This window comes from Gallinula chloropus, assembly GCF_964237585.1.
Source record: "Gallinula chloropus genome assembly, chromosome: 3".
Taxonomy (NCBI): Eukaryota; Metazoa; Chordata; class Aves; order Gruiformes; family Rallidae; genus Gallinula; species Gallinula chloropus.
The window spans coordinates 82,178,446-82,191,098 of record NC_140087.1 but is presented as its reverse complement, the minus strand read 5'-3'; the positions used below and the strand labels follow the sequence as shown (position 1 = coordinate 82,191,098).

Here is a 12,653-nt window from a genome sequence, read left to right as displayed (position 1 = left end):
CACGTTATGTGTAACCAGCAGTTGTTTCCTTCTTGTATTTGTCCCACAGCAGCAGAAACAAATACTTTTAACAACAGTCATGAGGGTAGCAGAAATTTTAACTTCTAAGGGGGTCAAAAGTAGCTGCGATATACCCTCATAAGTCTTCTCCAATCCCCTGAATGCTGAAATTAAGGGAGGTTTTGCTGGTAACTTCAGCAGCAGAAGGAAAAGGAATATGTTTGCAAGAGGGTGGTGGGTATTTACCTTGTTAACATCACAGAAAAATAGAAAATCCTCCAAATGAAGCCCCAGAGTAATACTGAAAATAAATGTTGTGTGTGAAACATCCAACATAAATCCTTTGTGTTCAGTTTTAAAAATAACTCTAATACTGATCATCAGAAAGAATAAACAATTTTATTTTAATGTGCTTATTTTCAGAAAGTATAAGCAACAGTCTTTGGTTAATCTGCAAACTGAAGTTACCGAGGGCTTTGATAATCCGGGTGCAACTGACAAAAACGGAAGCCTGAAAAGCTTAGAGAAACTAGAGCACACAGATAATGTGTAAGTAGAATGCAGGTACCATGAATTTATAAAAAATAGCCTAGCAAAAGATGTAGTTCTGGCATAGCCAGGTAGCAGGACTTCCCTTGTGTCTTTCACTTACTTGTACAGGTTGATTTTTAAGACCCTTTACAATTATAAACTCTACACTTGAAGGAGGCCTTTTAATACCTTTTAATCTTGTATCAAAAACAACACAGGTGAATTCCTACCTAACTCTTTAGTACAATTGTTAAGCCTTGTGCAGGAAAAAGCCCCCCACCAAACCTTCAGGATACAAGAAGCTACTTAATGTTCCTCTGGGTAAAAGCCAAGCCAGTCCGAGATCAGTGTACACACTACTCTCTGTTCTAGAGCAGCAAAGTTTTTAGTCCCTAAACTACTTGTAAACTCAAGGTGTTACCAGTTCTCTGCACTCTCTTTCAGGAAAACAGTAACGTTTAGCAACGTGGAAGACATCATAGGAGGCAATGCTGACAGCAATGTGCTCCAGGCCAAAGGGAAATGGAATTACCTGGAGACACTAGATTCCAACAGTGAACATGAAGATAATGATGCACTGGAAAAAGCCGCTGAACTTAAAAATGTCGATGCTGTGCCCGCTGTGGCATTTGCAACAAAACAGGTTTGTTTTCCCTTTTCAACTGCACAGAGTGGAATGAAAGGTATTTTTATCACTGTTCATCAAGTATTTAAAAAAAACATTTAAACTTGTGATGGAACTAAATCTGTAAACTTGTGGCACTAAAAAAAACCCCAACCCAGCTCATGTGACGTGCTGAGGTGTTTGTCCCTGCTTAGGAGGAGGGCACTGTGATCCAGAGAAGAGTGGTGACTCTCTACCATCTTTTACAGAATGCAGGCTGTAACACGCTCTCCTGCGCAGCCCCCAAAGCTTTGCAGCTTTGAAACCAGTTTTCTTTACAGGCTTCACAGGAGGAATGTGTATATAACGTTACAACTGCCTAGAATTTGCCCTTGCTCTACCACTTGTAGGCTTCTGCCTCAGCTGTGTTATGTTTTCTTGCAGGATCAAGAGTCCCCTCGCTCCTTAACACCTGATTCCACAACGTCGGCCCCTGAAAAAGATCTGAAAGGAGTAAAATTTTCAGAAGTGGCGATTATTTTGGATGCAGACCCTGAAGATGATGAGTCTGATAACGACAATGTTTTTTGACATCAAGTAAGAGTGCCAGGTGAAGAAAACTCTTAAGGAAAATCATAGAGACACACTGGTTGGAATGCTATGGAATTAACTGAGCACTGCAGCTATGGGAACACTACCCCATGATTAATTCCCGCTACTCCTGTTCTTGAGACTGGCAAGAAAGCAAGTAAGCGTTGGGCTGGAGGGGCTGCAGAGATGGCAGCAGGCACGGCAAGGTTGCTTCTCTCCTGGATGCGGTGCTGCCTCACACACTTGTACTTAATTTCTTGGGGAATGTGCAAAGACAATAAAACGCGATCTTGAACGTGGTGCCTGGTCATTGTTCTACGCGGCGCCTCTCGGCCGTCGGCGCTCTGTTCCTCTTGCACGCACCCCTCGGGGTCGCGGTTGGGTTTTGAAGCGAGAGCCAGACGCTCTCTGGCTGAGGGGAGCCGGAGGGCGCCGGGAGCTCTGCGGGTTTTGAGGCGAGAGCCGCCAGGACCCAGCGGAGCCCCGCACGGAGCCACCTGCCCTGCCGGGCGGGGCCGAGGCGGCGGATATTCCGCCCGCAGCAGCACCTCGCCGCCAGAGGAGGAGCTGCCCCGCAGCCCGCAACGAGCGCAGGGGCGTCCTTCCCCGCCGGGGGTGCGGGGTGGCGGGGGAGGAAGGGCGGCGCGCCCTCGCCTTCCTCCGCCGCCGCCGCGGAGCGAGGAAGCGGGCCCGGGGGAGGGGAAGTTTCTGGCACCTTCTGGCTCGGTCGCCGACGGGCGGAAGCGGTGGGGCTGGCGGCGGGGGCGGGCGCTGCGGCGGCGGCGGGTGGCCGGGCCGTGCCGGGCGCTGCGGTGCCGTGAGGCGGCGGGACGGCGCCATGGCCAAGTGGGGGCAGGGGGACCCGCGCTGGATCGTGGAGGAGCGCGCGGACGCCACCAACGTCAACAACTGGCACTGGTGAGTGGCGGCGCGCGGCGCGGCCGTTACAGGGGCGCGCGCGGGGCGGGGGGGGGGCTCTCTGAGGCGGCGGCGGGACAAGGCGGGGTTGCGGGGCGGTGAGGAGGGCACGGGCAGCGCTTAACCGCCCCGCTTCCCGGCCCAGGACGGAGCGGGACGCGACCAGCTGGTCCAAGAGCAAGCTGAAGGAGGTGCTGGTGGGGCTGGTGGTGGAGGGCGAGGCCGGGCGCTGCGAGATCAGCGACCTGAAGCACCTGGAAGGCGAAGCGTCCTGCAACAGCCGCAAAGGGAAACTCATCATCTTCTACGAGTGGAACCTGCGCCTAGGCTGGAAAGGTACGGGGCTGGGGGGGGCGGGGGGACGTGTAGGGTGATGTGTAGGAGCTGCCCGCGAGCGGTGAGGCGGTACCCGCGTTCCTGGCAGGCGTTGGGCATGGGCTAGCGGCCCTTCCCGCTGTCAGCGAGGAGACCCCTCTCCCGGGCCGCTTGCGGCGGGACAGACCCCCTTCCCGGGCCGCTCAGCCTTTCCCGGGTGAGAGGAGCGCAGTGGCCGGTGGCCCCGGCTTTCCTGGGGAGGTGTGTGTCAGTAAGGCTTCTTTAGAGTCAATTGTGGGCTTTGCAAAGGCAGTTTGCCTTGCTGGGTCAGGAGCGATTGCTTCTGAAAGTGAACTGGCTCGTTTGAGTTGGAAAAAGCATGAATATTTTAGTTGAATTGCAGCGAATCAGTCACAGGGACGCTGCAGGAGGCACGTGGGCCCGAACCGCCATAGATGCACGTTTAAATAATCTTGAAGCACTAGCTTGTCTCTTTTTTCCCCATTGCCCGTTTTTTGTGCCATCCATATTTTGTAGGTTTTTGTACCAGCACAGTACTGTACTCACCTGGCTTTGCATGAAGGAGGTAACCCCGTGCGGTGGGGTGCGTGTTGCTTAGAGCAGTGTGCTTGACTTGTTTCAGTTTCTGAGTGTGCACCAATTACCGTTGTGTGGTTGATGCACGTGGATAGCAGGAAATGGGAGAAGCTAAGCAGCGTCAAAGTGTGGCTGTTCCCTCCAAATTTACTGTAATATACATTGAGGATAATCAGTTACATTTGGGAAAAAACTCTAGTGGGAATAAGGAAGCTAGAAGTAATTATTGATCATTTGGGATAACAGGACTGTCACTACCCAGGGAAGAAAAAGACTGGTGGCACGGGTCTGTGAGTTTTTGTTGTGCTGCATCTGCTCACAGCTCCTGCTCCTGGAGGTTCTCCTCTGCTGTGTTCGTCCCATGGCAGCTCTTTATTTGCAGACTGACCTGATAACCTATCTGTTGCTAACATCAAGGAAGTCTTCCCATTGCTTAGTTGCCTAAAGTTCGGTGGCAACTTGTGGACCATCTCTTGTGTTGTAGTAAGAAGTGGGAAGAGCTATGTAAAAGCACCTGCATGAGAAATTGACCATGGACAGCATAAATCCAAGTAACATGTTCCTTCCCAAAACACTGTACTTGCATCTTAAGCCTCAGTTGTTCCTGTAAGAGGTAGGAATACCCAGGGCCATAATTAATTTTCTCCTCTTAATTCCTGTGTCCTAAACCAGGACTGTAGTCACTGGATCAAAGTTTTGGGTAATGCTGCTCCAGTGGGCTGCAGGTGTTCTGCACTTGTCTTTTTTTGGGGCGTGCTTTCCAGCACAGCTCTTGATGATTGCGTTTGTCCTGGTTTGGCTCACTGGGACTTTAAAGTTAATGTATTTCCATGCTGAGACCAGTGCTGCTATTTGAACAGATTTGGAATTGAGGTCTGCTTCCCCAGGAGTATGGGATTTTATTTATTTATGTTCACCTTGATAGCTAACTCTTTCAAGTGTTGCAAGTGTGTTATAAACTAAATGTTAGCAGGGAGGAAGGCAAATGTTAACACTGTGTCATGCAGTTTATATCAGTGCAGTTCAAATAATTGTAATTAGCCTTTTGATAGTTTGGGGTTTTTTTTCCAAGGTAATATAAAATTATCTAAGTTTTACATATTGATTAGTTTGTTTTTGTTGGGGTTTGCTTGTTTCAGTGTATAAGGCATGGAAGTTGGCAGATGCAGTATTTCATTTGTATTTCTGTACAAATTCTTTCTAGATCTTTTTTCCTCTTCTAGGTCTTTACACTTTGCAATGTTTTAACTACAGCAGTTCTAACCTGAGTTAGGTACCTTGCTCAGTGCAGTGTCCACTGAGTGGATGATATCTTTGATCTTTTGATGTCTCTCTTAAACCCTTTCAGAAGGGGTTGCTGCAACACAGTGAGATGCTTGAAGAGTACGGCTGATGATTTTTTTGTTGTTAATTTGATAGCTGTCGTGTTGTGTCTTTTCTGACAGCTCTGGGTTAGAAATGAGAGTTTAGACTGAACTGCTAAAAACACTCCTTGCTGTGATTCATTCCTTCTACAGATCTGATAGGATTAAAATCTGGATACGTAAGAACAAGATGATACAAATCCTGAGATTTGCAGCCAGTTTGGAATCTGATATTGCAGAAACTTTGCCCTGAGCAAGTTTGGTTACAGAAGTGAGAACTAAGGGAACCTAATGGCATTGAAATTAAGCAAAATAGCTATTCTGTCATTTGCTTAAAGATATAAGGAGGGTTTTTCATAGATTATGTTCCATCCTGATGGAAGTGTTATGAGAACAAGTATATCTTCTTTTAAAACTTGGGTGTTTCAGCAGCAGGCTTGTAGGTAGGTCTTTGAGATGTGCTTTCATGATTAATATCCTAAAATCGTGGATTGACAGGAAATGAAAAAAATAATTTATTCTGTTATTGGAGTCCCTTGGGATTCAAGCAAATAATTTGTTTGATAAAATGTAGTAGTTTTGCTTATGTTACAGTGATACTGAAAGTGCAGAGCTGTACCAGCTTTCTGCCTGTGTAATGTTGACCAATGTTAGCTGATGGGACTTTGCTGCCTGGCAGGATGCCATCTGCATAAACCCCTTGGACAAGGAATTTTGTGGAGGCGAATCTATGCACTGTTCTTAGGAATTTACATTTCTTGTCTGGCCTGTGTTATTTCAGAGTCTTTATTTTAAACAAAATATTTTATGAGCTGTGAAAAGGGTTAATAAAATAAGCCAGGTCAGGTTTGCACTAAAACTTCTTCCTGCATGCTTGTGCTTTCAGTTTTGTGAGAGCAGCTGAACGCAAGGTTGGCTTTACTATCTGCAAAGGGAGTGTTGTGTGGTTTTGCACGTGGTTTGTGCTGGGCCCAGAAATGCTTTAACAGTGTAATTACAAGTTCACTTGGCTAGTGCATCCTCCTGGGAGACTTTGGGAAGCCCAAGAGAAGTCTTGGGTTCAGCCTTCCCCTGTGTGGATGTGGTTGTCGCTTACGCTTCACTGATACAGATCCTGACTGGGAAAGGATCGTGGTGCTGTGCTCTGCGTTGTGTTACTAACAACCAGTCATGCATTTTCTTGCTAAGAAGTGTCTGGGCATTTCTTTGTACTTTACTATGGTCTTGACAGGTAGCACCTTAGGTTATGTCTGTGCGTAGTGTCCCCCTGTGTCAGGGAGGTAATTACAGGAGTTCAGTAGAAGCTGCATCCAGCTAGCTCATGGGAAATGTTACCTGTGCCTTTGTGGTACCTGCCCTTCCGCAGTTCATGCTTAATGCTGAGTTGTTTGTGTTTTAGAGCTTTGCTGATGGAGTGATAAAGCCTGTTGCTGTGCTCTGTATGTTTTGACAACTAAGCTGATGAAGTAGTATGAAGAAACTGGATTTGGGGTAGAACTGCATGTTTCTGCTGTTGCTTTGTAGAGAGATTTAAACATCATCTGAATACCAGTAAATTTAGATAACTAAATGCTCGTGCAAGGCAAGGGGGAACAGTCTGCAGCGTAATGAAAAGAAAAATCCTCAGACCTTAAATTTGAACTTCCTGTTATAAGGTCTGAGGCACAGGAGTACAGTACAGGGCTTGTATCTCTGATCCCAGAGCGTGTTCATAGAGCTGTGTACGTAAGTGATGGCATGACCTTTGCCCAACCCGATGCAGAAGTGGGGCCTAATTTCTGTTCTTGCAAAGCCTTTCTGATGTGTGCAGAGATTACTGGCAGTTCATGGAAAAACTATTAAGAGTAACAACAAGTGTTGTAAAAATTTGCATGTGAAGTTTCCTGCTTTTAAAAAATTCCAATTGTATACTTGTCCATGGTACATCCATATGTTTAATGGTAACACGCCTGTATGTTGGGAGTTTTCCGGATACTCAAGAAAGAACAGTTAGCTTTCTAGGGAGCATCTAAACACAGGGCAGACACATTTAGGGGGAGAGGAAGTTCTTTTTTCCCTTACCCCCGTTCTAGGTTTGTGTTCTGTGTTGGCAGACATAAGTTGTAAGTGGATAGCGTTGGGGCAGCTGACAGTGGGAGATGAGAGCGGCGGCATAACAGCAGTGCAGCTGTGCTGAGTGAGGTGGTGTACCTCGGTGTGTGTACCTGTCTTCCTGCCTCTGGACAGAAGAATACAGTTCTGGGAATAGTTTTCTGGGAAAGTACCACGATGCATTTCAGACTTTTTGTTGTTATTTGGTTCCTTTAAATTAGATTCCAGACAACTGCTTCAAGTTAATGCTTTTGTACAGCTAATTTCCAAGCATAAAACTCTTGCTATGGGGGAAATAGTTTTTAATAATGCATTTAAGAATTCGTTATGTTAATACAGGTACAGTGAAAGAATCTGGTGAGAAACATAAGGGATCTGTTGAAATTCCTAACCTGTCAGAAGAAAATGAGGTAGATGATACAGAGGTAGGTGTGAAATACTGATATGGCTGTATAGGTTCCAAATTCTTAAATAAAGTGTTAATCAACATACAGGCATCATATTTTGATTTATGTTGTGATTAAGGGGGCTAATTAGACATGGATGGTTTATTTCATGTTTTCACGTTTTATACTTGGTATAATGACTTGCCTGTTCTCAAATTTACCTCCTAGGAAAGTGAGCCATATTCATTGCTAACTGCTGTTTGTCACAATACACTAACTACAGATTTGAGAACTCTGCTTGCTGTAGTTATAAGAAAACTTAATTCCCTTTCCCCTCTGCACCCTTTTCTCCAACTACCCCCAAACCCAACAACCAACCCAAAGTCCTACAGAATTTAAGGAATCTCCTTGTTGGTTGTGATGCTGTGGCTTCCAGAGATTCCTCAACCTTTGCTGTGTGGTAGGCAACTCATTTTATATGTGATGGAACTTCACTAAGCTATTGTGGAGATGAGATACTAAAATAAGGCAAAATCCATGAGGATTTTTAGCAAAGGTAGGATAAACTGAGAAGATAATGATATTACAGCTGTCCTCTGAATATAGTAAATAATGCCAAAATACTTCCTTTTGTTGCCAGAACCCAAAAGACTTACTTATGTTTAGATACCTCTTAGATCTTGTACTTTTTCTGTTTCTAGATAAATGTTAGCAAAAAGAAGGGGGAAGGCGATGTTCTGAGGGACCTTATGAGAACTGAAGGAACCACCAAAGTCAGAGAGGCCCTGAGAGATTACCTAAAAGCACTTAAAACAGGTAACTGAAGCCAGTATGCTAAGTGTGGTTTATGTGTTCTTCTTTCTTGAATAGATTGGTAATGCACTGACAAGTCCTTGGGCTTAGGGTTCTTTTTTGAACTTGTGACCAGCTGAGATGACATAAGTTGATTCATTCAGTAAGTTACTTGACAGCAAATATTTATTGCCCTCAAACATGGGAGCAGCCAGAAGTTTCTGCAGTGACCCAGGCCATATTGTTACACAAACTGAGCACAGAGATCACTGTATGGCCTGCAGGCTGACTGGTCAGCTACCATCGCAGCGCCCTGCCCTCAGCATGTCACTTCTCTGCTGTGCTGGTCAGAAGTTGTGGGGAGATGGTACGTTCCCTAATGGGCAGGTGTTGTAAGGTTTGGGCCAGGTGACATAGAAAAAGAGAAGATGCTGGTAGGCTGCATTGCTAATAAAAACATACAGACAGGGTGGGGACCCTCTGGATTGGAGGGAGTTGTATGCCCCTCTCACTGTACTCCTACCAGAGTTCTAGCCAGCAAACTTCATCACACGTGTTGATGTCAGGGTGGTTGTGCAGCTCAATCTCATACTGAAAGGTGCTGTTCTTTATTACAGAGTTTACCTTGGGAATGATTCTGCCAACAAAAGCTACCACTGATCAGGAGTTGGCTGCTGAGCGAAAACTAAGTGGGCACACCATGCAAGTATGTTGGCTTTACGAATTGTACAAAGTTAGTTAGTATTACTGTAAATGAAATCCCTATAGATTTTGATACGGTAATAATTGAGTGTTCCTGTGATGACCCACAAGTGAAAGCCTTTGGGGTGCAATAGCCAGCTCACTGCAGTCATCAGGGCCTGTAACACAGAAATGACTTGTCACAGAGGCAGGGAAGGGGACAGCTGCACGTACATACATAGGTACTCTTGACTGCTTTGTTCTGTGAGGGCTGTAGTTTCAGCAGGGTGCAGCTGGAATGCACCTGCACAGAGCGCTTCCCCCACTCTGTTGGCGTCAGGTGCCTTTGGTGCGAATTGCACACTCACAGCTTTGTTTTCATTCGGTGTAGTGATTCCTGATGAATGCTGCCCTTAAATACACATGGTTGTACATTGTATGATTAACCTGTATTCGCAGCACAGTATGCTTAAGAATGCACAGGCAACAGTAATCCTGCCATTCCAGAACCTTTAACTGTTTGATCACACACTCACATGAGTATTTTTTTTGCTTTGCAGGATTCTGTTTCATCACAGCGCTTGGGTACAGTTGGTGTAAAAATTCCAACAGTGAAGATACAGATGAGAGAAATCTTTGACTCTCCAGCAGATGAACTCTATAGCATCTTCACAACTCCAGAAGTAAGTGATACTTGCAGCAGGCAATAGAACCTTAATGAGAGTTTACCAGTGTGGCTTAGCCTTTTTTTTTTTTTTTGCCAGTTGTTACCTTCCTAGGAGGAAAAGCCAGCTAAACAAAGTGCTCTGCAGCTTTATGTCATTTGTCTGCAGCTCAGTCACTAGTAAGATAAAGCTTCGCTTTTTTTTTTATGTGCATACTTGTCATTCGGGAGCCTCAGGTGCTCAGTAATGTCACTGTTGTTGTCCACTGCTTTGTTAGGCTAACTATTGGATGTGATGACACTGTTGCTTATAGGGTATAAAACAGCAATACTAATTTTTTGTCTGTGCACTTCAAAGAACTGGAGCTGGGGTTAGAGACCTTTAAATTAGAACCTCAGCACTACCCCTGGGAGAAATAATGGCTTTCAGTGGTTCTCTTGCACCTTCCTGCTCTGTAACCCCCATTTCCAAATCTTGTGTCTCTGGGTGTGCTTTGTACCCCTCTGGATTTACCATTACGGGATTCTCAGCCCTGATTTTCGGATTCTTTCACCTCACTGGCCCCTACTACCAGAACACAGTGGAGTCTGCATAAAATGAAGAGCCTCATTAGTGCCTCAAGGCTCTTGCGTATCGTACAGATGTTAATCTTCCTCGGCAAGCCTCCCTCGTTTTGTAGTGCAATGTGTTATGTGTTATGAATCGGCATAGATTGTAGTTAACTGACTTGTGCCTCATTCTTCTTTTGCTAGTTGGTACAGAAGTTCTCTAAGTGTCCTGCTGTGATTGAAGCTGAGAAGGGAGGCAAACTTCAGATGTTTGATGGTTACATCAGCGGTGAATATGCAGAACTGGTAAACAGCTTCTACTTCGCACTTTTAAAAGGGGTGGGGTTGTGTCATCTGCCTCTGTGAGCTAACAGCAGCATAAGCTCTGGCCAGCTTCTGTTGTGTATGTTCAGTCCCTCTACTACACAGCCCCAAATTTGTTAGGTTGTGTGATTTTTTTCTTCCCCATCAGAAGAGCAGGCACTGACTGTGCCCAGTGACCTGCACTGGGGGAGAAAACTCAACACCTTCTATTTTTATACTGAGAAGAGTGAGAACATGGCTTCAAGGTTTATTTCCCAAATCCTTATCGCTTCTTAGCACTAGAGAAACAATCCCAATTCTATTCAGGACAAATTGCTTTTGCAAATAGAAGGGACAAATTGGTAATTACAGCTCAGCTCTACTTCTGTAGCCTCTGAAAAATCATTTCCACAGTTGCTAAGCTTAGACTGGCTATCTCACTGTCCATCGAGAGGCAGTAAGTATCACTGGCACTTGGACAACTTTTTAAAAAGCAAAGCCTTGGAAAAATTAGATTTTCAAGGCCAACTTGTGCCCAATTCAAGGGCTGCAGCAAACCTGTTTTACATTTGATAACTCATCAGCCTGACCTTTCCCTGCAGAGAAACAAAACAGTGGAATGTAACAAGCAAGAGCTTGATGAAAATGGTTTATTTAAACCCACACCACAGTACTATTTACATGCATAAGATTTAACATTTACTGTTACATAAGATAATGCTTCTCTCTTTGTTTTTCAGGGGAAAATTAACATTGAGTAATTGCAAGGTGAATGACCTCCAACCTTTTCTTCTTACAGGTCCCGAGCCAAAGAATTGTCCTCAAGTGGAGGTGTAGAAGCTGGCCTGAGGGTGAGTCTTTTTGAGGACCTCTGACAGACGCTACGCTTTGTGGAGGGGGAGGAACAAACAGCAACTCACACCTTGCTTGGTGGACGCTCACATAGTTTGTGTTCTTTGGAGAAGGGCCTGATGTCCCAGCAGCTGTCATAAGTGAAAACAGCCTTTGCTCAGACATGGGCAAAAGCAGATATGCAATTAGCACCAACAAATGTTAATCCCTGATAACACACTTGATTGAAACATTGTTATTTTCTTCCTTCAGAACATTATGCAACGGTTGCCTTGAATTTCAAGGACATGGCTGCTCAGACGGAGCTGCAGTTAGAGTGCAAAGGAGTTCCTGTATGTAAGGAAGACAGCACAAGGCAGTGTTGGAAGCAGCAGCACTTCAAAGAAATACGCGTTTTACTGCAACAGTCCCGTGACAATGTGGAATGACAACAGCACTGTAGTTCTGTTAGGGCATTACTTTTTATACTTGGTTAACATTTGTTTTTTTAAAAGAAGTAATTTATTTGTGGGAACAATAAAGACCCACTTCTGTGCGATTGTATATAACTTAAGCATTATTTATGGACTTTTAGTGAATGCGGGGGCAAGTAAGCCAGAGTATGTATATAAAGACCTGATCTCTCTTCTGCTTGTCTGCAACTTCAGAGAGTGATGATGATTCAGCTGCAGTAAAGTACCACCTTCAGAGGTAGGTGAGCTACACAGAGCAATAGCGAGTATCTGCAGTTCTTCAAATATTCAGTGTATTGAGTGGCAAACAAATTCCTCTAAGGAGATGGGGTTCCCATCAGAAGTGAACTGAACGGGATTATAAAACTACTGATACATGAGATTTTTCAGGAAATGTGTGCGTCAGGTGTAGTTTACTGCCTCTTTAAATATTTCTTAAGATTGCTTTAACTGCAGACTGAATTTGTTTCTAATTTCATAGACAGTTTTAGATCTGAAAGATAATTAACAACGTCACATAATTCTGGTTGGTGTGACGGGTACCACCGTTAAGTCTGCATGCACTGTACTCCCTTACTTGACCTCAGTGTGAAATTTATTTTGGAAGAAGCAAACCATAATAATGCTTTCCTCCTGCAGTTCTGCAAACCTCCCACGTAAATGATTTATGGCCCTCTGCAATGCTGGAGCTCAACATACAGCGAGCAACCGTTTGTTAGAGAAATCTAACAGGAGCATAGCTGGGATACTGAAAGAATTGTTACTCTTAATTAAACCACACTGAGGTTAGTAAGGATAACTTAATTCTCAAATGCTTTATAAAAAGTGTATTAAGTATGCAATTTGAAACAAATTGACCAAAAAAAAAAGGCAAGGCGCCTTTGGAAAACATGGTCGGCTCAATAAAACTTACGATTTTACATGCAGTTTATTTTCTCCATTAACAGCTACTGCTAAACTAAA

General features: G+C 44.7%; 1 protein-coding gene and 1 long non-coding RNA gene across 2 annotated transcripts; both read left to right on the top strand.

Annotated features, from left to right (window-relative positions):
* Positions 1-498: 498 nt before the first annotated feature.
* LOC311189771 lies at positions 499-1,624 on the top strand. Its single transcript, XR_014617176.1, has 3 exons — positions 499-549; positions 976-1,174; positions 1,580-1,624. It is a non-coding gene; the product is annotated as an uncharacterized lncRNA (long non-coding RNA).
* Positions 1,625-2,564: 940 nt separating this feature from the next.
* Positions 2,565-11,804, top strand: LOC311190237 (activator of 90 kDa heat shock protein ATPase homolog 2-like; the record flags this gene model as incomplete). The annotated part of the gene is made up of 9 exons (XM_084262108.1): positions 2,565-2,644; positions 2,790-2,980; positions 7,351-7,436; positions 8,099-8,213; positions 8,807-8,895; positions 9,431-9,553; positions 10,288-10,389; positions 11,186-11,237; positions 11,491-11,804. 9 exons carry the CDS (start codon positions 2,565-2,567, stop codon positions 11,664-11,666), a joined length of 1,014 nt encoding a protein of 337 aa, XP_084118234.1. The 3' UTR covers positions 11,667-11,804.
* Positions 11,805-12,653: the final 849 nt, after the last annotated feature.